Source organism: Lynx rufus, unplaced genomic scaffold (assembly GCF_022079265.1).
Source record: "Lynx rufus isolate CCGP_SWC_20201006 ecotype Redwood Valley unplaced genomic scaffold, mLynRuf1.p SCAF_9, whole genome shotgun sequence".
Taxonomy (NCBI): domain Eukaryota; kingdom Metazoa; phylum Chordata; class Mammalia; order Carnivora; family Felidae; genus Lynx; species Lynx rufus.
Genome location: NW_025814897.1, coordinates 30,886,376 through 30,910,495, shown reverse-complemented (window position 1 = coordinate 30,910,495; position 24,120 = coordinate 30,886,376). Strand labels below are relative to the sequence as shown.

General features: G+C 41.9%; 2 protein-coding genes across 6 annotated transcripts; one reads left to right on the top strand and one right to left on the bottom strand.

Moving 5' to 3' along the window:
- Positions 1-552: 552 nt before the first annotated feature.
- Positions 553-18,478, bottom strand: ACAD8 (acyl-CoA dehydrogenase family member 8). 3 transcript variants are annotated; one of them, XM_047070209.1, is made up of 11 exons: positions 18,127-18,478; positions 16,286-16,386; positions 15,199-15,368; positions 14,423-14,532; positions 13,983-14,059; positions 13,243-13,380; positions 8,889-9,024; positions 8,697-8,794; positions 8,165-8,317; positions 7,428-7,530; positions 553-893 (listed from the first exon to the last, which is right to left on the bottom strand). In XM_047070209.1, exons 1-11 carry the CDS (start codon positions 18,233-18,235, stop codon positions 841-843), a joined length of 1,248 nt encoding a protein of 415 aa, XP_046926165.1. In that variant the 5' UTR covers positions 18,236-18,478; the 3' UTR covers positions 553-840. The 3 variants fall into 3 exon arrangements, 1 of the variants encoding a protein (XP_046926165.1); XR_006960505.1 differs by lacking the exon at positions 553-893 and having other exon boundaries at positions 7,452-7,616; positions 7,709-8,317; XR_006960506.1 differs by lacking the exon at positions 553-893 and having other exon boundaries at positions 7,463-7,547; positions 7,709-8,317.
- On the top strand, positions 18,416-23,981 carry THYN1 (thymocyte nuclear protein 1). 3 transcript variants are annotated; one of them, XM_047070212.1, is made up of 8 exons: positions 18,416-18,456; positions 18,700-18,835; positions 20,568-20,749; positions 21,505-21,573; positions 21,839-21,973; positions 22,956-23,051; positions 23,304-23,454; positions 23,776-23,981. In XM_047070212.1, exons 2-8 carry the CDS (start codon positions 18,784-18,786, stop codon positions 23,820-23,822), a joined length of 732 nt encoding a protein of 243 aa, XP_046926168.1. In that variant the 5' UTR covers positions 18,416-18,456; positions 18,700-18,783; the 3' UTR covers positions 23,823-23,981. The 3 variants fall into 3 exon arrangements, with proteins under 3 accessions (XP_046926168.1, XP_046926170.1, XP_046926169.1); XM_047070213.1 differs by lacking the exon at positions 18,416-18,456 and having other exon boundaries at positions 18,684-18,835; positions 21,881-21,973; XM_047070214.1 differs by lacking the exons at positions 18,416-18,456; positions 21,839-21,973 and having other exon boundaries at positions 18,673-18,835.
- The last annotated feature ends 139 nt before the right edge of the window (positions 23,982-24,120 follow it).

The following is a 24,120-nucleotide window of genomic DNA, read 5'->3' as shown; positions in this document are numbered from 1 at the left end:
ATACTGAGGGGGATAGATTTTATTTATCAATGTAGTGACTAAAATATTTATAATGACTAAAATATTTATAAAGAGGAGCAACTTCAAGAAAGGAAAGAAAAATGCAGAAAAAAAAATATGCTCAAAGTATTTATCAGGAAGGGTTATAGAAACTTGAATAACATTCCTAGATCATATACTTCTAAAAAAGAATATAAAAAATATTCAGAGTTCCACATAATCTCAGCCTTTGATGTTCACAAGTCTACAAGTATGGTTATCCCCTAAATCACAGTTCAGGAGTTAGGTTGCCTGAATATTCATTTTATCATGATTCACATTCACAGCAGTACTACAAAGAAAATGCAACCCACAGAAACCTTCTGCATGTTTAGCTGAGGTACAGAGGACAGCAAAAGATAAAACTACATTTTTCTCCATTTCTCCTCTCCCACACCTTTGCTTTATAATCAGGAAAAACCCTCAATGGAAATATCCAGACCCCTGGGAGCAGGATTCGGGGAACCAGCAAAATGCACACAAGTCAAGACAATGTAGATCCAAGAGAGAACGTTGATTTGGTGATGAATCTTTACTGGTCACCTTTCTGCATTAGGAAAACAAGGTAGTATGTCTACTTGTGATACTCCCAGTTAGGGCAGCTCCTCCAGTTCTGCTCAAGACTCTGTCCCAGTCCTTTAGCTGATGCTGCTCTCAACACACAGATGAAGGGCCCAGGTGAAAGAGCTCAGGCCTCCAATCTAATCCATGACACAACTGGAACACAACAGTCCACATGAACCACTCAATGCTCATTCAAGTTGTACATTAACTGTCATGCCTGAACATCAAGTCTGGGTATTACTCTTGAAGCAGGCTTCGAGAGATCAGCATCCTCATCACTTCATTGCTACCTGCAAGGACAGAAAGAATAAGGATTTAGTTGCAGCAAAGTCTGAGAGCTCCGTAAACCTCTAACTAGTGTGCTCCAAGCCTCACTCAGGATAGGAGTAGGTGTAAACTACAATTGTTGCTTTAACACTGAGAGGGATGGGATTATCACAGACTGCTTTCCAAAGCACAGAAAAATGTCAGGAAGTAAGAAATAAACGTACCCTTAAAAACACCTCTCTTGGGAGAGGGAAGATGACTGAGTAGGAAGATGCTGAGCTTACCTCCTCCCATGGACACACTAAGGCTGAAACTACATATAGTGCAACTGACTCTGAGACCCTGAACTCTAGCAGAACAGCTATTCCACACCTAAAGATATAAAGAAAACATCACATTGAGGAGGGTAGGAAGGGCAGAGATGGTCAGGAGCCAAAACACCCCAGTGTAGTGACCCATAAGCAGGAAGATATCACAGGTGTGGAGGTCCTTCCTGAGGAGTGAAAAGTTCAAGTCTCACATCAGGCACCTTCTGCCCTGGGGATCTTCACTGGGAAGATGAGGCCCCATATTGTCTGGCTTTGCAAATTAGTGGGGCTTAACTCCAGGAGAGCCAGGGAGCTACAGGAAACTGAAAGGGCCCACACACAATATCAGTCACTCGGAGCTCAGGACAGAGGTAGTTGTTTGAAAAGCTCCTGGGCCATACATGAGGGAGGCTTAATGACTAACGTTTGAGTGTGTGCCAGAGGGACAGGGATCTGTAGGAACTTTGGGAATGAAAGTGTTGGCAAGTGCATTTTTCTTGTACTCCTATAGGTTAGTTAGCTAGATGCTTGTAGGACCAAGATCTGACACTCTCCACCTACCTTGCCAGCACTCTTTGTCCCACCCTGGCATTCCTCCGCAGACCTTCCCTGCTTAACACACTCAACCCAGCAGATAGATGTCCCTCCAAGCAGATACCACCCACCATATCCAGCAGGTCACCTTAGATCAGTACCCGCTCCTGCCCAAAGTGACTGCTGCCCACTAGCACCCCCAGATGACCCAGAGCTGGGCCTGGTAGCCAGCCACAGTGGGGGCTAACCCCACCCAGCAGCACAGATACAACAGTAGGACACATACATCCTATATAGGGGACAGCCCTGGAATGCTTGGTTCTAGTGACCAGGGAGATGCCTTCTATCCAGGACATTACTTTCAGGACCAGGAGACACAGCTGGGCTATCTAATATACAAAAACAAAAATGAGAAGACAAGAATATGCTCCAAATGAAAGAACAAGGCAAAACCTCAGTCAAAGAACTGATAAATAGAACAGATAAATAAAACAGATAAGCAATCTACTTGATAAACTTTCAAAATAATGATCATAAAGATGCTCACGGCCTTGAGAGAAGACTGTTTGAACTTAGTGAGAACTTCAGCAAAGAGACATAAAATATAAAACAAAAAGTAGTTGAAGAGTACAGTAATTGAAATGAAAAATACACTAAAGGGAATTAACATCAGAAGATTCAGAATGGATCAGCAATTTGGAAGACAGGGTAGTGTGTAAAGTGCCCAAGATGAGCAGCAAAAAGAAAAAGAGTTAAAAAAATAGGTTAAGGGACCTCTGTGACAACATCAAGCATACTAACATTTGCATTATTGGGGTCCCAGAAGGAGAAAGAGAAAGATGCAGAAAACTTATTTTAAGAAGTAATAGCTGAAAACTTCCGTACTCTGGGGAAGAAAACAGACATCTAGTTTCAGGAAGAAAAGGAAGCCCCAAACAAGATAAACCATGACATATAATATATATAATATAATATAATATAATATAATATAATATAATATAATATAATATAATATAATTAAAATAGTAAAAATTACATATAAAGAGAAATCTTAAAAGCAGCCAGAGAAAAGCAAATAGTTATATAAAAGGGAAAGTACTCAGAAAGGTAAGAGCGGTTTTTCAGTAGAAACTTTGCTGCCAGAAGGGAATGGCATGATATATTCAAAGTGCTGAAAGGGAAAAAACCTAAAACCTTGAATAGTCTACTGGCAAGGCTTTCATTTAGAACTGAAGGAGAAATGAAGGATTTCCCAGACAAACAAAAGTTAATGGAGTTCATCATCACTAAACTGCCCTCATAAGAAGTGTTAAAGGAACTTCTTTAAGTTGAAAAAAAAAAAGGCAACAACTAGAAGTAAGCAAATTATGAAAGGAAAAATTTCACCGGTGAAAGCAAACGTAATATAGGTAGTAAATCAATCACTTATAAAGCCAGTGTGAAGGTTAAAAGAAAAAAATAGTAAAATCACTTATATCTAAAAATTAGTTAAGGGACTCATAAAATAAGATGTAAAATATGATATCAAATACATAAAATGGGGGGGTACTAAAAATGTAGTGCTTTTATAATGTGTTTGAATATAAGCAAACATCACTTAAAATAGACTGCTATATACATACGGTGTTATACATGAACCTCATGGTAACCACATACCAAAAACCTGTAAGAGATGCACAAAAAATAAAGAGAAAGGAATCCAAGCATAACATTAAGGTAAGTCATCAATCACAAGGGAAGACAGAAAGAAAAGAAAAAAGAAACTGAACAAAAACAACCAGACAACAATTAACAAAATGGCAATAAGTACATAGCTATCAATATTACTGTTACTTTAAATATAAATGGACTAAATGCTCCAATCAAAAGACAAAAGGTGACTGAATGGATTCAAAAACAAGATCCATCTATAAACTGTCTATAGGAGACTTACTTCAGACCTAAAGACTCATACAGACTGAAAGTGAAGGGATGGAAAAAGATCTTCTATACTAATGAAAATTTTTTATGAGACTGATGCGCTACCTACTGCGCTAACGAGGCACCTTATGAAAATTTTTTAAAAAGCTAGGGAAGCAATACTTATATCAGACAAAATAGGCTTTAAAATAAAGACTACAACAAAACACGAAAAAGGTAATTACATAATGATAACAGGATCAATCGAACAAGAGGATATAACAATTATAAATATTGACACACCCTACACAAGAGCACCTAAATATATAAGGCAAATACTAATGGACATAAAGAGAGAAATTAACAGTAATACAATAGTAAGAAAATTTAACACCCCACTTACATCAATGGATAGGTCATCCAGACAGAAAATCAATAAACAAATAATGGCTTTGAATGACGCCTTAGAACAGATAGGACTTGAGGATATCACAGATATATACAGAACATGCCATCCAAAAATGTGAGAACACAATATTCTGTTCACGTGTACATGGAAGGGCACATTCTCTGAGACAGATCACATGTGAAGCCACAAAACAAGTCTTAATAAATTTAAGAAGACTGAAATCATATTAAGCATCTTTTTCAACCACGATGGTATAAAACATGTGGAGGCTAAACAACATGCTATTAAACGACCAATGGGTCAATGAAGAAATCAAAAAGGAAATAAATAAAATAGCATGAGACAAATGAAAATGGAAAGCCAACATTGCAAAATCTTTGGGGCAGAACAAAAGCAGTTCTAACAGGCAAGTTTATACTGATATGGGCCCTCTTCAAGAAACAAATCTCAGGGTTGCCTGAGTGGCTCAGTTGATTAAGCGTCTGGCTTGGACTCAGGTCATGATATCGTGGTTTGTGAGTTTGAGCCCTGTGTCGGTTTCTGTGCTGACAGCTTGGAGCCTGGAGCCTGCTTCAAATTCCATGTGTGTGTGTGTGTGTCTGCCCTTCCCTTCCTCATGCTCTCTCTCTGTCTCTCCCTCTGTCTCAAAAATAAACATTAAAAATAAACAAATCTCAAACACACAATCTAACTGTATACCTAAGGGAATTTGTAAAAAAGAATGAACAAACTCAAAGTTAGTAAAAGGAAAGGAATAACAAAGATCAGAGTAGAAATAAATGAAATAGAGACTAAAAAAACAACAGAAAAGATCAGTGAAACCAAGAGTTGGTTCTTTGGAAAGATATACAAAATTGATGAACGCCTAGCTAACTTTATTAAGGAAAAAAAAAAAAAAAGAAAAAAGAGAGAGAAGACTCAAATAAGTACAATCAGAAATAAAAGATAAGAAGTTACAACCAACACCCAGAAACATAAAGGATTTAAGACGCTACCACAAAAAATGATATGTGAACAAACGGGACAACCTGAAGAAAGAAACAGATAAATTCCTAGAAACATACAATTTTCCAAGACTGAATCAGGAAGAAATAGAAAATGTGAACAGGCTGGGGGCACCTGGGTGGCTCAGTCAGTTAAGTGTCTGACTCTTGATCTCAGCTCAGGTCTTTGTCTCAGGGATGTCAGTTCAAGCCTGGCTCTGGACTCTGTGCTGAGCATGGAGCCTAAAAAAAATCTGAACAGACTGATTACTAGTAACAAAATTGAATTGGCAATCAAAAACCTCCCAACAAAAAGTCGAGGACTGGGCAGCTACAAACATTAAAGAAGAGTTAATACCTTTCCTTCTCAAACTATTTCAGTTGTCAAATTACTATGCTGTCCACCTGAAACTATTATAATATTGTATGGCCACTATGCCTCACATAAAGAAAATGCACCTACAAAAGCACAGAAAAAGCACCAAAGGAGATATTTTGGACTTACATATATAAAGAATCTAAAATACGAATTCTGAATGTTGACACATGAGTCATTTTTTTTTTTTTACTTTTCCTATATTTTATGAGTTTTCAATAAATATACCAATTTCATTGGTAATCAGAAAAATAAATTTTAGGGATGCCTGGCTGGCTCAGTCAGTGGAACATGCAACTCTTGATCTCTGGGTTGTGAGTTTGAGCCCCATGTTGGGTGTAGAGATTACTTAAAAATAAAATCTTAAAACAAACAAACAAACAAACAAAAACACTGAATTTTTTATTTTATTTTTTAATTTTTTAACGTTTATTTATTTGTGAGAGACACAGAGAGACAGAGAATGAGCAGGGGAGGAACAGAGAGAGAGGGCGACACAGAATCTGAAGCAGACTCTAGGCCCTGAGCTGTCAGCACAGAGCCTGACGCAGGGCTTGAACCCACGAACCGTGAGATCATGACCTGAGCCAAAGTCAGTTGCTTAACTGACTGAGCCACCCAGGCGCCCCAACACTGAATTTAAAAAAACAAACAAACAAAAACATTTTCCCTGAAAGGAGGGGTCAACTTTTTGCTTCATTTTTACAGTGGGTTTTAATGCAAAGAGAAATATGAACCCCCATGAAGAATGAGTAATCACACATCTTGAATAAAACCAAGCCAAAATTTCAGATTTATCCAGTAACGAAGTCCACAATGAAACAAAGTGATCAAGACCAGTGCCCCAAATTTTCTAGAAGTGGATGATGGCATGGCCTGAAATCTATGTATCTGGCCTTTCCCATTTCTTCTTACAAGGTTAAAAGGCAGAGTTGGAATAAAGGTGAAGTCTCACACACTCATAAAAGCTGGGTAAGGAAACAACCACAGGAGTAATCAGAAGAATTTGAGCAAGAGTGACTGACCTCATCGATGTGCTTCAGGAATGGGGTTTGCAGAAGAAAGCGAACTCTAACTTTTACAAGCTGTGATTTGGTCATCACACCAGAGCAGTGGGTTCAGTTTCAGAGTGGTGTTCCCAGACACACAGTGACAGTCTCGTTTGAAAACTTGTTAGAGATGCAAATTTTTAGGCCTACCCAAGACCTACTGAGTGAGAACTTCTGGGCACAGAGCCTAGCAATCTGTTTTCACAAGCCCTCTAGGTGATTCTGACACTTCTTCAGGTTTGAGAAGAATGCTTTGAAAATGGCAGAGAGACCAATGCCCACAAGCCTCTCCTCTGCCACCATGGAAGCAGCCCCACATCGCACCACTGAAAGTCACTTAGACAAGCCTCTGCCCCATCTGGCTCTCCTACAGTGTAAGTACCCCTGGCTGTTTACACTAACTGGGACAGGAGTCACTGGTGTGGAGTGTGGAGAAGGCCATGCCCTGAGCCATACTCCCAACAGCTTACACATTTCCCAGCCCAATCCACTCTGTGATTGCCAAGAAGATACCCATATGATTTAGTTTACTGAAAAATCCATTAGTCATATTATAGAGATATGAATTTATAGAGGTTCCTGGTGATCAAATTAGCTCACATTTGCTGTGTTAATTACTGTACCGAAGTTTGGGGATCCTTGAGGACCAAGTACTTTATGAGAGCAAAGAACAGTTACTACTGCAGTTTTCAAAATGCTTTCTCATGTATTATCTGAGTTTGAATGTTCTCTAAAGTTTGCAAAGAAAAAGAGTAGAAATGGAGTGATTTGACAGCTTATTTCTGGTGACAAAGCAGAGCCTCCTGACTCCCAGGATAGTGCTCTTGTATGGCATCAAAAAGCACTTCCAGAGTAGGGTCAGGAAAAAGAGGAAGGAGGAAGGCAAAAGACAGACAGGATCTGATGGTACCCTGAGAACCAGCCAGCACAGGGACAGACAGGCCAGGGAAAGTGGTGACCCTATAACCATTCTGGAGAATAACCTCTGGCAATTTTTACCTTCTAGGATTTGATGGACCCTGGAGTCCCGCACAAACTGCTGAACAGCATAGTCCTTCAGGTAGCCATAGCCTCCATGCATCTGTAAAGCCTGGTTGCAGATCTGCAGGGAGATAGGGACTACACATCTCTGATTTTGGGAAGACTATGGAATAAGTGGCTTCTCCTTCCACCCCAGCCTCCTGTAAACTAATATGAGGAAGAACAACCTACAGATAACCAGCCAAGCTCAAAAAGGGGCTCTGTATTCTGTGTGATTGGACAACAACTACTGAACTTACCAGTTCCCACCAGGCAGGCAACTCAGAAAGCTCTGCTTTTCTTGCTTGTTATCTGCAGGGGAGAGGCTGCCCACAAGCACTTTGGCTGGGATTATGTGAAGTCATGGTGTCATCTAGTGGCAATGCAGCCTCATGTGGAAATGGCTTAGCCCTTGACATTTAAACACAGCATAGTGCTAAATTTGAACAAGAGGCACTGGAAGGCTCTGAACCTTCTTCCAAAAGAAGTGTCTCATCTAGAACACAATCAAATGACAGTGCCACAGTGGAGTGTGCAATGGCACAGGGCAGATAAAAAGTCAGCTCCCAAGCAGACCTCTCATTTGTTCATTTATATCCGTAAGCCCCAAGGCGATCTCTGCAGCATCTGAGGAGTTAACTAATGGCTCTCAACATCCCTGGACCCAAAAACTGGTCCCTGTCCACCCAAGACAGCCAGAGGGCACCATCACGCACAGCAAAGCATTCATCTGTAGCGAAGAGCTTGGCCATGGAGCACAGGGCCACTGCATCTTCCCGCTCCTCCTGCAGAGCTACTGCTGCACTGCGGATTATCAGCCGCGAGGCCACCAGCCTTGTTGCCATATCAGCCAGTTTGAATTGCAGGTACTGCAGCAACAGGGGAGAAGAGAACCAGACAAGATAGACAGGCTTAGACCAGCACCTGATCTGGGGACCTCCATAAGCCTTCTCTGATGAGGTACCTTTTCTAAGTGACCCCAAGCTTCAAAGTCTTCTTCAGACTTTGCAGAGAAATGTATTTTCTACAGAGAAAATGTATCACCTTGTGAGTTCTAAGACCACTTCACTTGCCCTGCACTTCAATATTACCTCCTGAAAAAGATTACTGATAAAATTAGAACATAAGTTCTAAGATGGGGGCAAAATTCCAACGAGAAATCACAGCCTCACCCTCCTAGAGGATGTGGACCACAAAGCAGATCTCACACAGAGCTGAAAGCAAATGCAGGGGCATCTGGGAAATGACCTGGTTACTGGCCAGAGGCTCTCCAAACTGCTTCCGAACGTTGAGGTAGTCTCGGGTGAGGATGACCGAAGCATGAGCAGCTCCTAGAGAGCAGGAAGCTGGAAAGGAAGAGTGCCAACATTTCAAGTGAGTCAGCACAGTGTTGCCTGCTGGAGCCCGCTACCTCCCTGCCCCATCCTGTTGTGTTCTCACCAACATTGATCCTCCCTCCATTCAGTCCTTTCATGGCAATGATGAAGCCCTGCCCTTCATCCCCAATTCTGTTGGCCATGGGGACTGCACAGTCTTCAAAGATCACGGCACGGGTTGGCTGTGAGTTCCACCCCACCTGGCAAAAATCAGGGACTGTATGGCTGCCCAATAGGGCAGCATTTAGGGCACCGTTCTCTGTTGATGAAACCCTGTGAAGTACAGGTTCCATTATCCTGGGACTTAGACCTTGAGAACTTAAAATCAGAGAAAATACAAAAGTTCAGACTTAAACACTTGTCAATTGTCATAGATTGTTTTTTCAGTGAAACATTTTTTAACATATTATCTGGTTTCTAATGTCTACTTTACCAGACTAACCTATCCACAAACATTTCTCACAATTTCTTTGAGGATTGGGGCAGAACTGTCCTAATTTTTAGTCCCTCTACAAGTATATTCTTTTATTTAAAAAAAAAAGTTGGGGGGGGGAGCGCCTGGGTGGCACACTTGGTTAAGTGTCCAACTTTGGCTCAGGTCATGATCTCACATTTCGTGAGTTTGAGCCCTATGTTGGATTCTCTGCTGTCAGCACAGAGCCCCTTTGGATCCTCTGTTCCCTCTCTCTCTGCCCCTCTCCTGCTTGTGTGTTCTCTCTCTCTCTCGCAAAAATAAATACACATTAAAAAAAAACAGACAATATAAAGATTATTTGATTTGTCCTTCTATAAGGATAACAAGGATTATCAAGAATACAGTCACACTTCTCCTTTTAAAAGCTTAGTGTTACTTCTAAGATTGTTATCATTAGATGAGAGGAATAACACTCACTGTGCTGGCAATACCTGGTTGAGTGTTTGGCTGCAGAGAGATCTAATGACGTGCTGTCAGCAGCTCACATGAGCCAATTACACACATCTTTTCCTAACGTGGCATTCAGTGATAACAGGTTGGTGGCCTTACATATGAGTGTTTTGGTTTTTGTTTTTCTTGGAGAGCCGATTTACCAGGACATCCCTGAATATGTCAGCCATGAGCCCAGAGAGAATTCTAAATACCTAAGATGTAGTCCATGTTATGAAACTAGCTGTATTTATCTCTGAACAAATCACTTGATTTCTTTGGGGCCTCGGTTTTCCTTTATGTAAGAGAACTGGACTGGAAAGCCCACAGGGCCACTTTCTTCAAATAAAATCTTATTCAGAAGTCTCATATATAAATAGATAAAGGCCCTCACTACTTGATCCTCCTCATCTCTTCTTCGAGGTACTTCAAGGTTTCAAAGAACCCTAAGGCTCAATGAGGCAGATTTTGAAAAGCACAAGACTATGTAAAATTTCCCACTTCTCGTATAGCTCTGTAAACACTACTGCCTTTACATGACCATTTCTTTACATAAAAACACTCAATAGCTCCCTCTGTTGGCAAATAAACTTTATTCCTCAACCTTTCATTTAGGGTCTTGTACAATTTGGGCCCGTCCTTCTTTACCAGCCTTTTCTTCTATTGGTCACCTATTGGTAGTCTCAACTCAAACTGGTCTGTGTACTGTGCCACTAGGTTTTTTTCAATCCATATTTTTCTTATTCTGCTCTCTCTATCAAAGTCTGGCTTAAATGAAACCTCCTGAGGCCTTCTAGGTCACTTGAGCCAACACTGAACTTCTCTTTTAGGCTCCCATAATCTCTACAAGTCTCAAACCTCCCAATATTGGCCTGTACAGGGGTTACCTGAGAACCTATCTCCCCAAATAAACACCTGAAAGCAAGACTGAAACAAAAATTATTATTTTAAAAATATTTCTAAAGAGCCCAAAACAAATACCTGCTACCTCTTCACTTCTAACCCCTTACTATAAAAACATCTACCTTCCTCCCCTATGCAGAGAATTCCTTTCCTAATCCTATCTGGGCCCCTGGGTAGCTTTAGCCAGTGAGAACAGATACCCCCTTTCCCTTTCTGAAGGCCCTGAACTGCTAGACCACTACCACTAGAGCCCATTCCTTCTGTCACTCTTGACTTCTGTTCTACATATTATCTTCATTCCCTCTTCTGAGAGTCCTCACTTCCAGCCCTCCTATGACAAAACTCATTCTCCTATGCAAAACCTTTTAACAATTAAATCCAAGATAAAGTCCTCATTACCTTCCCATAAAGTCAATGCAAAACTAGTAGTTTAAAGCTCTCAGCTATACAATGTGCTAAATATACCAAGTCACAGCCATACTTGCAGGAAAGATGGCATGGAACAGGGAGAAAGGCCGGCTGCTTGGGTCACCAGAACAGTCAGGTCAACCATGGGGATCAATGGGTGACTCTTCATCTCGGTCTACAAGGCCCTGCTTGCTGTCCAATTTCATCCTACACCTACACCATTCTCTTCTTTGCTCACTTCTCTAGGACCATACTGAACATTTTTTCCATTTCCCAAATAGGCCATCTGTCTATTTGTTGTCTCTGCCCAGAATTCTTCCTATGGTTGTTCCTTCTAATATACTTGGGATCTCATCTCAAAAGTCATGACCTCTCAGAGTTCAGGTCTATTGTAGAAGCTCCCAAACTCTCCTCAATCAGTATCCTATCAACCTGTTTTATCTCCTCTGTAGCAGAGAACACTTCCAGAAGGCACCTTGCTTATTCACCTGTCTGTGACTTGTCTCTGCTTGCTGGAAAGTTAATTCCATGGGGGCAGAGCTTGTCTTTGTTCACTGCTCCATCCCTACTGTTTAGAAGAATGCTTGGCACACAGTGGGCACTCACCAGCTGTCAAATGCATAAAGAGATGTCCTTCCAGATTTCCCTTACGTTGAAACATATACAAAGCAAAACTAATAATTAAAAAAAGACAACAAAAAAAGAAAATGTATACACTTAAAAAGTGAGAGAAAATAGAAAATGAAAGGAGGAAAAGATATACTTTTTGTTTCTGGAACTTATTTATAACTTTTCTCTAGGCACTAACCTTGATAGCTTTGGTATTCTGTCAACAGAATACCGAGGTAGATACTACCCTTGTGTGTTGAAACAATTATCACTACCTTTATAAGCACAGACAACCTGAATCATCATAACTCAATCCTGTAAAATTATGTGCCAGACTATGTAAGTTGATCTATGTCATATGGCCCAAAGCAGACATTCCTAGAATTAAGATATCCTATAGCTGTATATCTTCACATACATTATACACATAAGACAGCATATGTCTTATGATTTCAGACAAGGCTAGGAGTGACTTTTGTATCCTCCCCATCCCAGGAGCCAGCATCAGGCTTTGTACATGGCAGGAATCTAGTAAAAACCTATTATCCTATAAAGATAAGGGGCACTAAAACTTCTAACTCTTTGGCAGTTTATAAAATATCAGGAAGGCTCATGAAGGGAAATATGGAAACCCTAGGAGCTATGAACGAAGAAATACATTTAGGGGTCATTTCATTACCTAAATTCTCCCCCAAAGTCATAACTGTAACAGTACATATTGGAGGCAGATGACAATTCTGGTCACCTGCCTTAACAAATCTGAATGGTCTCATCTTACCACCAGCTACAGTTATGTAACCATAGTTTTACTGTTCATGGCCTGACTAGGGGATTTCTTAATCCTAGAAATGTCTTTCCAAACCACCTGTGGAAACACCCTTCTTCTTAAATTATTGAAATACCCATAATCATCTCCAATGAGTTTTATTTTATTTTTATTTAAAGAAGTGGCTGATATGCTTTTCATTCCTGAGACTTCTAGTCACCAACAGATCTTCTGTAAGTATTTTTTCCTGGGATAAAAGTGTGCACTAAAATAAGTTGGATAAAAAACACAGGTCAGGGGCTATAGCTGAGTGGCTCAGTTAAGCGTCCAACTCTTGATTTTGGCTCAGATCATGATTTCATGGTTCACGAGTTCGAGCCCTGCACTGGGTTCTGTGCTAACAGTATGGAGCCTGCTTGAGATTCTCTCTCTACCTCTCTCTCTGCCCCTCCCCTGGCTCGCACTCTTCCTCTCTCTCTCTCTCTCAAAAATAAGTAAAATTAAAAAAAATGAAATAAAAAAAACACAAGTCAAAAGTGGAGGTGAGGCAGACAATAGAGAAATCCCTCACACTAAAATGACAGGTGGCTTATGGAACTTACTGACAAACTCCACCATTTTTGCCAGTGGCATAGTATTTCTGTAGACATGCCCTATTTTATTTCACCTGCTCCTGTTGAAACTGTAATAGGAGCAACTGCCTCCAATGCAAGTTAGCAAGTATGTGAACCTATTCAAACAGAATAAATAGAACAGAGGTAGGTCTGGCAGGTAACAGATTCTTGAATTGCTTGAACTTGAATTGATTCATGTCCATTAGCCACTCACCTTTTTTTCCTTCTTGCCAAAGCTGAGGCCAGGTGTTCCCTTCTCAACAACTATACATGAGATGCCTTTGGGGCCTGGTCCTCCTGTTCGGCACATGACTACATAGATATCTGATTCACCTCCACCACTGATAAAGGCCTGGTGGTTGGAGAGGGGGTGCACAAGGATCAGAAAACACATGCATTCCTGCAGCCTAACAACTGGGAAAACATAGGGATTCTCCCAACAGTAGGTTGCTAAGAGGTATATGATGGCACAGAGAAATGAAGAAGGGGTAAAAAGAACCTGTGCTGACTGGGGAATCAGGGATCTAGCTGATGAGACTATAAAAAGGATAAACAAAAATGAGCAAAATTATCTGGACTCAGATCAGAAGAAAGGGAAAGCGGGGCATCTGGGTGGCTCAGTTGGTTAAGCGTTTGACTCTTGATTTCGGTTCAGGCCATGATCTCAAGGTCATTGACATGGAGCCTTGTGTTGGGCTCTGCACTGAGTGTGGAGTGTGCTTGGGAGTCTCTCTCCTTCTGCCCCTCCCCCACTTACGCTCTCTCCCCCTCTCTCAAAATAAATAAATAAACTTGAAAAAGAGATAGAAAGTGAAGGTAAATAAAGGGAAATAGGTCAGAGGTTCTCTACCCAACATGTAAAAATCCCAGGAAATATTAACTCGCAGAGAGCAAGGATCTAGGTAATATCAGCAGGAAGATGGGAACAATTCTGTAAGATGGGTATGCTGGTACCTTGGAGCCATTGAGGATGTAATGATCTCCTTGTTGTTTCGCTGAGGTTAAAAGGGATGCAGCATCACTGCCACTTCCTAAGGCAGGGATCAAAAGGAAGCAGAGAGGGTAGGAGACAAAGTCAGTGAAGTTAAGGGAGACCCAGCACAGCTCCATTTCCAAGGAAATCTTTCCTTATAACAAACAGCTCAGTGTTTCCTACTTTGAAACTCAAACAGCCAAAGGAACTCTCTGTATTTGGTGAAAATGGTGGACAGCAATCAGATTATTTTCCTACAAGGAAGTTCTAGTCGACAGCCTGGAGAGACTCTGGCCTAGAGGCCTCTGAGTCTTGTGACATCAGGCCACAGGAATGGATGAACTTCATGGTAAATAAGGGTTATATGCTTTGCCTGGGCAGCATCTCCTGATTCATCTTGCTGGCAGTGTGGCAAACCCACCTGGTTCAGTGAGGCAGTAGGAAGCAAATTTCTCCATGGTACAGAGCGGTGGGCAATATTTGTACCTCTGTTCCTCATTTCCAAAAGTATCGATCATCCAGACACACATGCTGACAGGTACACCAAGAAGAAAAGACCAAAAGGAAAAAAAAAAAAAAAGAAGAAGAAGAAGAAGAAACAACAATGACAGAGTTAATATGGAGAAAAAGACATCTGAAGGGGGAAGGTCTGGGGAAGGAGAACACAGGTAGCAAAGCAGAGTGAAGCAGAAGAGAGAGTGGGAAGAGAAAAGCTGCCACTGAGGAAATTCAACTTTAAAGGAAAGGCCTAGGTTAAAACATATTCCCGGAACACGCAGTTCCCACAGATAATCAGGGTCAAGGTATTTCTCACTTGGATGTTCATGCTACTTCTATTTAGGTTCAATAAGGTCCCTAAAAATCAAAGAGTTATATAGGTACTTTTGCAAATTCCTGGAGGCTTTGTCTTTGGGTTGAGGAAGAGGGGATCAGGGCCCTAAGCACTGTCCTAGAGAAGTCTATTTGGTTCCAGCTCAATCTAGGATTTGAGAGAAAGCTGACAGACCTCATTCTCCAAGCAACATACAACATGACAGATTCCAGTCCAAGAGGCAATAGCAGGCCTAGTGTGAACTTTTACAGTTAGGTTCCTCAACGGCAGTCAACCTTCAAAGATGAACTTTTCTCTCTTTATCTGAAATTTCGCAGTCAATTGGTATGAGCACTTTGTTGTGCTCACCAAGCTTTGGCACTCACTTGTGGATGCTTATATAGGCTGTGGTGCTTGTACAGCCTGTAGCCAAGGCTTCAAAGATGACAGAGGTATCGAGCCGTGACAGTCCAGACCCACCTACATCTGTTCGTACGTAGACCCCCCCAAAGCCTAGCTGAGCAGCCTTCCGCATAGCATCCACTGGGAACAGCTCCTACAAAAAAACCAGGGTCATCAATAAGTGATTCACAGATGGACTTTTCTTTAAATGGCACAATGGGGGATTAAGATGTTTGCATTTGGGAGACTGTAGTATTCCCTTAAGATAACAGGCTATTTGTTACCTATAACAGTTAAAACGCATTCTGGAAGTACTGGTTTTCTAGTGTTAAAGTTTCTTTTTATTATCAGAATTGCCTTGGTTTTAAGAGTGTCCAAATCTTTGTATAATTTAAAAAAACAAAAAAACAAAAAAACAAACTGGTCTTAGGCACCTGGGTGGCTCAGCTGGTTAAGCAACCAACTCTTTTTTTTTTTTTTTAATTTTTTTTTTTTTTCAACGTTTATTTATTTTTGGGACAGAGAGACAGAGCATGAACGGGGGAGGGGCAGACAGAGAGGGAGACACAGAATCAGAAACAGGCTCCAGGCTCTGAGCCATCAGCCCAGAGCCTGACGCGGGGCTCGAACTCCCGGACCGCGAGATCGTGACCTGGCTGAAGTCGGACGCTTAACCGACTGCGCCACCCAGGCGCCCCAAGCAACCAACTCTTGAGTTAGGCTCAGGTCATGAACTCATGATGGGGAGATGGAGCTCCATATTAGCTGACAGGAAAGAGCCTGCTTGGGATTCTCTCTCTCCCTCTCTCTGTGCCCCTCCCCGACTTGCACACACTCTCTCAAAATAAATAAACATTTTAAATAATTAATTAGTTAAAAAAAAAAACAACCAACAGGTCTCTACAAGATGATGAGGATGTTTCTAGGAAAGGAATCACGCCATTACCAGTACTCTAATCTGCAGTAAGAATTGTGCATGGAGAATAAACACTGAAAAGTTAGGACTACAAGGAGATCTTGGTCACCACATGAGGCATTTTTGGAACATCTAGCCATAAGGAGAACTCCCACCTTCTGGTCCCACTCTGCCATATGTGGAGCCATCTCCTGGGCAGCAAAGTCAAAGGCCACTTTCTGAAATTCCTTCTGCTCTTCATTTAGTCCCATGGAAGCTGTGGGCAAGATTGTATACACTCAGTTCCAGGACAGGGGTCAGGGAAGGATATTGCCAAGAGCAAGAACCACAAAGCTGGGACAGTTGACCTAATACAGCATTTCTCTTACATAATAAGGTAAGTCAGGAACCCCAATCAACTTCAGTTATCCCATTGTAAAATGAGGGGGCTGCACTATATACTGAGTAAATTTCCTCATCTGTAGAATGAGGAAAGTATACATAATGAGTATATATGTAATATATGATACATAAAATACAATACAAATCATAATTGTCTTAATCACTTTTCACTTATGCAATGAAACAAAGAAATATTTGTTAATCACTCCCATTAATTTGATATTCTAATATGTGGAATGATACATTAAAGGACAATTTCCTTTAATTTTACTGATTAAGAGATACTTTCTTTTAAAGGTGAAAAAGTACCTCATTGGTTGAAGTTACACAACTAGCTGATGGAAGTACTCCAACATATTTATTTGTTATTTAATATTAATCTATTTAATATTTAATCTATTTGTTGCCAGAACAATTCCTTACCTGCCTTGGTATCAGCAAGGGTAATTTTGTTTACCAAATTCTAAATGCTAGAACAGGGCAGCAACTTATGAAGGAGTTTTAGGACATGGAGAAGAAAACAGTATTCTATACTAGTGTATATTATAGATCTGGGTGTAATCTAAGGGATTCATCACCTATTCTACAATGAAGAAGTGTCATTTATTCGAAAGGTTTTTGTTTTGTTTTGTTTTTGTTTTTGTTTTTTTCAGAAGAAAAAAATGTGGTTAGGTACTTGACAGAATCACAAAGTGGCTGGGTATCTATCCCTAGTCAGCCTAGGCCCCTATCACTCTCTGTTCTTCACATCCAAATTATTTGGTACTTAAAAACATTCAGGTCTGTCAATTCTCATAGTTTCCCATTTGCAATAATAATTATTTTCCCTGCAGGAATTTCAATAGTAAAAGGTTTTAGGTGTTACATCATAAAATTTATGTGAGCAAATCTTGTGTCACATAAGGAAGGAGCATTCCTTCATCTAACACAACCAGCACCAGGCTTTTTACATTCTTACTACCTTTATGACCCTTAAATGACCTATGATTAAAACAAAATAAAATGAAACAAAGTCAAGAGTTTCTGCACCTCTCTCTATATCCACTCCTTATCAGGAAGCAGGGATCGTAACAGAATCTACCTCAGAGTTGTGAGGATAATGGTAAAACCCTTAGTTACTGTTTTCACAAGTAAACGTATTAAATGTATCAAGAAGTCGATAATATCAACTACGTTTAAGGAGATTTGAACAATTAACAAACAGCATCAGCAGCAAAGATTAAGCTGTAACTACAAAGTATTTTCCTATCTTAATATATCTTTAGAGGGCCCCTGTGAAGTAGGCAGGAGGAAAGACAGGGCTTAAGCAGAAGGCCTGGAGCATAAATTCGGACGCCTGGCTTCCCGACCACGGAGGGGATGGGGTGGAAGAGTAATAGACGAGGGCCAGGGGCGCAACAGATGGAAACAGCAGAGAGTGAGGGCGGCCAAGGGAAGCCAGCCAGGTGGACGGGATGGGGTGACCCGCCAGCGAGGAAAGCCGACTTGGGAGAGGGCAGGTGGGCCTTGGGGTGATGACCCCGGTGACGGCCCACGACAAGCCAGGGGTGACAATGCGCTCTACGGGCGCTCAGACCACTGCATTCCCTCCCCGCACACCGGGGGAGAGACTTACGATCGATGCAGGAGATCAAGCTCCGGCGGCCGCTCTGGGCGGGGACCTGCAGACCACCACGCAGGCAGATGAGCGGCCTTCCCAGCCTCCAGCAGCCTCTGCGAAACATAGTAGCCCCTGGTCCACACAGGATCTGCAAGCGGGTTACGTTCGCTACTGCAGGAGCCAGGCCCGCAGTGCACCCTGGGAGCTGTAGTGCATCCAGCGACCCTCACAGGCCAGATTCAGGGAGGCCTGCTCCAGAGGCAGGACTACAATTCCCAGAGACGCCAGGGTCTCGGCGCAACAGAGCCGGGTCTTGATGCTCCGCACTGGGACGCTGTTGACCAGGTGCTGGAGCCTGGGGTGGTTGGTTGGGGTTGTGTAGGCTGTGCCTTTGGGTCAGTGTAGCGGGAGAATGGTGAATAAATGGGAGAAGAATCAGATTACGAACCGAGGAGACGTTAGCGGCAGGTTATGCAAGATGGAATAGATAACTGGGGGAAGGATTGACGGGCCCAAGTCCAGGTCCGCAAAAGACCCTCGGGACTGAAACTCCGCTTCCTCTCATTGTCTGCATCTTGCTTTGCACAGGTTTCTGGGGGCAGATTCAGAGTTGCCTCTTGTACTCTTGGTTGATTCCAGAATCCTCTGCACTTCAGCCCTCGCAGGGGAACCATGCCGAGACCCCGGAAGAGGCTGGCTGGGTCTGCCGAGCCTGCTGGGCCAGGTGAGCTGCACCTAGGCTGCAAAAAGGCGGCCCTAGTTTCTCTAGGACCTGTTTCGTACTGCTCACTTTCAACTCCCTGTCTGTCGGGAGAATCCTTTTGTGGATTTTCTGTTACGTTATTCCTAATTGACTTCCATCTTCTTTATTCTTCCCACCAAGCTTATACCCAGAGCTTCTTGTTTGTTCATTAAAGCAATAGTAGATAAGGGGTGGCTTGTACTAAGGTCAATAACATACAGTTCTGCTGGGTGCCTCAGTTCGTTGAATGTCAGACAGTGGCTCAGGTCATGATCTCACAGTTTGTGAGCTTGAGCCCCACATAGGGCTTGCTGCTGTCAGCGCAGAGCCTGCTTCAGATCTTCTGTTCCCCTCTCTCTCTGTCCCTCCCCAGCTCCCGGTCCCGCTCTCTCTCAAAAATAAATAAAACATTAAAATTAAAAAAAAAAAAAAAGCCTAGTTCTGCTGTCATGGAAAATGCAAACAGACATGAGTGAAAAGGTCTAGGAAACTAGATGGCTAAGGGTGTGAGGGCAGTAAGGACTGCCAGAAACGGAAGTGGAACTTGAATCTAGCCTTAAAGAACGGGAAGTCTTTCCTCAGGCAGAGAAAATGCAATGACATTTTTATATTCACAAGAATGAATGGCATTCTAAGTAGATGAAGTGCAGAAACAAAGCAAAGTACTTTTGGGAATGGCAGAAGTTCCAGATTGACTACAATACATTGTGTTATTTAACAACACATAATGGTATTTGCAGTGTGCTTACCTCCAAAGGGACCACCTGATCAACTAGGCTAGGGAGGTTCTGAGTATTAGACACCCATAAATGATACTTAATGAGGGCTGATGTAGGAGAGGTGGGACTAAATTCAGAGGCAGTGTGGTACAGTCATTAAGGGTGGATCCAGATAGACCAGGGGACAGTTCCTGATTATATTGTTTACTAAGTGTGTAATCTGGGACACATTTAGCAGATGAACAGAATATCTCATTATACAGATTAACTGAGTTACTGTTAGGGTAACAAATAGAGCTTAGGGTCCGTCATAGAGTATGGATTTAACAACTCATATTAAGCTATTGAGTGCCTAATATGTTCCAGGAACATTTTCTCTAATTCTCTTAGGATAAAGTCATCTTTGCCAAGTCTACAAAGTACAGAATGAGCTGTTTTATCCAGCTTCTTCTGGCACCTTCAAGGAGCTGAAAGGAAGCAGGCCACAAAGCACAGTGAGCAAGCAAAAAAGAACTATGAGATGATAATTATAATAATAGCTTATATTTATTGAGCATTTATTATAATGCCAGGCATTGTCTAAACCCATTGTTAGCACTATTGTACTTAATCTCTAAAACAAGTTTGTGGAGTAGGTGTTTGGTTTCCTCATTGGAGAGAAATAGCCTCAGCAAGGGCACAGAAGAGAGTGAGGTAAAGAAAGAAAATTACTTAACACAAGTCAGAACTCTGCTAGGACTGTCAATCCTAACCCACAACCATCTAAGGTATTCTTATCCCACTGAATGGATAATCCAGAAGATACCCTGTGAAGATGGGCATTCCTGTCCCATTTTTATAGATAAACTGAAGTTCAGCAGTTCAGTTGCTACTGCTAGTAATCGACAGATCCAGGATTTGAATCCAGGTCTGACTCCAAAGCATGTGGTTTCCCCACAATGCAACATTACTTCTCAGCCAGCATGACCAGTTTCTGCTGTTTGTTTCTATTGCAGACAATAAGGGACCAGCAGGAAAACGTACCAAGACTAAGAACCCAGTGGGGGCATCAGCTCAAGTGGTTAACTCCAGCCCTCAGAAGACTTCAGCCTCTAAAACCTGTGGGAAGAATCTAAGTTGTTACTGGCTGATGAAGTCAGAGGCAGAAAGCCGATTAGAGAAAGGTGTAGATGTGAAGGTGAGACCAGGTACCTGTCTTTAATCCCTTCAAGCTGTTTTTTTAGGTAAGAAATAAATATGGGACACCACAGAGTCCACCAGCTTCTCTGAAGGGTAGAGTTAAGGGAAAGATAATAAGGAAATAAGGAATAAAACCAGCAAGGTTTATTACCAGCAACATAATAAATATTTTAGGTTTTCAGGTCTTCTCATTGCTGTTGCAGTTCTGCTGCTGTTGCAAGAAAGTGGCTATGGACGACATGTAAATAAATGGTGTGGGTGTGTTTTAATAAAACCATTTACAAAATCAGGCCTAAAACCTATAGTTTGCCACACCCTGACCTGGGCAACATTTCAATCTTATGTTGCCTTACTCTTGCCACCTGCCATAATCCTACATATTTCTCTGCCAACAGCTAGTATTTATTCAGTGAATTAATATAAACCAATTTTAATGATAGCTTGGAGAAAAATATTATAGAAGAAATATATAGTACCTTAATGAGTAAAATACAAATAACCAACACATTATCATCTGGATTATCCATTCAACTGATCTTCTTAATTAACAAGGATAACAAGTTAATACAAGGCTTACTTACATGTGCCCAACAGAAGTGGCTTTGCGGAACTACTTCCCAGTAAACTACATACTCCCACTATAGCAAGTAGCACCCTCACAGTGTAGGGTAGTAGAAGAAACTATCTACTTCCATATTATTTCCAGTTGGCGTCAAGATTGTGTAATGAATGGGTTCATTTCCTGTTGCCTAGTTCAGCATCGAGGATCTTAAAGCACAGCCCAAACAGACAGCATGCTGGGATGGTGTTCGCAACTACCAGGTAAGAGGGTAAAAGCAGGGCCTGAGACCCAGGCGTTGGGTAAACACCTGCCTCCTTCCATAACTTATTCAGTAGCAAAATCTCTTGGCCAACGGCCCTGATAATAAAATAGAAAATGTATTCAAAAATACCTTAATTACTCTGCATGCAGTTTGCAAATGGTCTGGATACAAGTCTGGGTGTTTCGGTAAAGGCAAGCTGCAGAAAAGAAAACCTCATCTAAGGAAAGCAGACTTGATTTCCACTAACAGCTAGTGTTTTCCAGTGGGTGAGGAGGAAGGTAGTTGTTTATTCTCCCCTGGGACAGGCCCGGAACTTCCTTCGAGCCATGAAGCTGGAGCAAGAAGCTTTCTTCTACCATAGCAACTGCAAAGAGCCAGGCATCGCAGGACTTGTGAAGGTCAGTTGTATAGGCATTGGTCTTAATCCCTCTCCCTTCAGGGAAACTTACTCATGTAGATATAAAGGAACAAAGCTTAAATCAGTTAACAAAAAAGAAGTACCCTCCTCCCCATCCCTGATGTCACCACTCAGGCCTCTTCAGTATGAGAAGGACTATAACAAGGCCTTCATTTCAGGTCCCGCTGGTACAGACTTCTCATTTCTGTGCCTTGGTCTTTCACTCAAAAACAGGCCTGATGATAGCTCTTCCAGATCAGAAGTTACTAGGATAAAATTATGAACTGCAGGTGGAAAGACAGTGGCATCAATAATAACCTTTAGAACATTACTTTTAAGATTTTATCAAAATAAGATTGATTCCTATGCTTGCCTGTATATTATTTCCAGATATATGAGCCTTCATTGGCTCTACAGCACAGCCAAAGAGGTTAGAATGTGCAGGGTCAGAAGTGAAAGTCAGACTAGAATTAAAAATTGGCCCTGGAGGGGCGCTTGGGTGGCTTAGTCAGTTAAACATCCGACTTTGGCTCAGGTCATGATCTCACGGTTGGTTCATGAGTTTGAGCCCCACATCGGGCTCTGTGCTGACAGGTCAGAGCCTAGAGCCTGCTTCGGATTCTGTGCCTCCCTCTCACTCTGCCCCTCCCTATTCATGCTCTCTGTCAAAAATAAATAAGCGTTAAAAAAATTTTTTTTAGGGGTGCCTGGGTGGCGCAGTCGGTTAAGCGTCCGACTTCAGCCAGGTCACGATCTCGCGGTCCATGAGTTCGAGCCCCGCGTCGGGCTCTGGGCTGATGGCTCGGAGCCTGGAGCCTGTTTCCGATTCTGTGTCTCCCTCTCTCTGTGGCCCTCCCCCGTTCATGCTCTGTCTCTCTCTGTCCCAAAAATAAATAAACGTTGAAAAAAAAAAAATTTTTTTTAAAAATGGCCATGGAGCTGACTGTACAGGCAAATGATTGGAGACTTGGTTTTGTTTTCAGATTGTGAAGGAGGCTTACCCAGACCACACACAGTTTGAGAAAAACAATCCCCATTATGACCCATCCAGCAAGGAAGACAACCCCAAATGGTCCATGGTAAAGATTACTATTTTTCCTATTTCATGAAAGGAAAAGAATGGACAAAGAGAGGGAGGAAGAAGGTGTGGGGTGTCTTTAGGTCAAGGTATAGAGTCCAGTTCTTACTCAGATGAGGTTACCCTGGTTTGGGAATAGGAACAGAACACTGGTAGCCCTACCTATAAGAACCTCCCATAAGAAGCTAAAGCACACAGTGGACAGAATCTACCTGCACGTGTCTTTCTGTCCCATACGCTTTCTGTCACATAGGTGGATGTACAATTTGTTCGGATGATGAAGCGTTTCATCACCCTGGCTGAGCTCAAAACCCATCACCAAGCTCACAAAGCCACTGGAGGCCCCTTAAAAAATATGGCTCTCTTCAGTCGCCAGAGACTCTCAATTCAGCCCCTGACCCAAGGTAAGAGTGGGCCCTTTCTTTTATATTACTCACATACTAGAATGACTACGTGAACTCACATTTATTACTGATTAAGCTTGGGCACAGTATTTAACCTCTTTGAGCCTGTCTACTCACCTATAATATCCACGAAGGAGGAAATAGGTCTGGAGTTACTCATTACTATGTGCCCAGCAGTGCTTGGCACATAGTAAAACATTCCATAGTTTTTGAATGAATGACAACCTACCTCAGTAACAATATGAAATGTCTGACACAACCTCCCTGTTTAAGAGACACACCTCCTAATTCTTTGCTTTCTTTTCCCCCTTTTTTTGGTAGAGGAGTTCGATTTTATTTTGAGCCTGGAGGAAAAGGAACCAAGTTAACTGGGATCCTGTTGCTGGAATAGGCAAGACATTGTTCCAAAGAATTCAAGCTTTTGTAAGACAGAAGGAGGTGTGAGAAGGCTTTCTTGTTATGTTGACCTGGGGTTGTGTACGTAGGTGATTTTCATGTACCTTTTTCAATAAAACATTAATATCAAAGTTGGGAAGCTTTTCTTTTAAAGTAGCACTAGGTGTGGTAGACTACTCCACTGCAGATCTTCTGCCCATCAGTAAGGTGCAGGGTTACCCTCTACCATCTTCCTTTACTGTAGCAAATTCCAGGGTGCAGGGTTCTGTC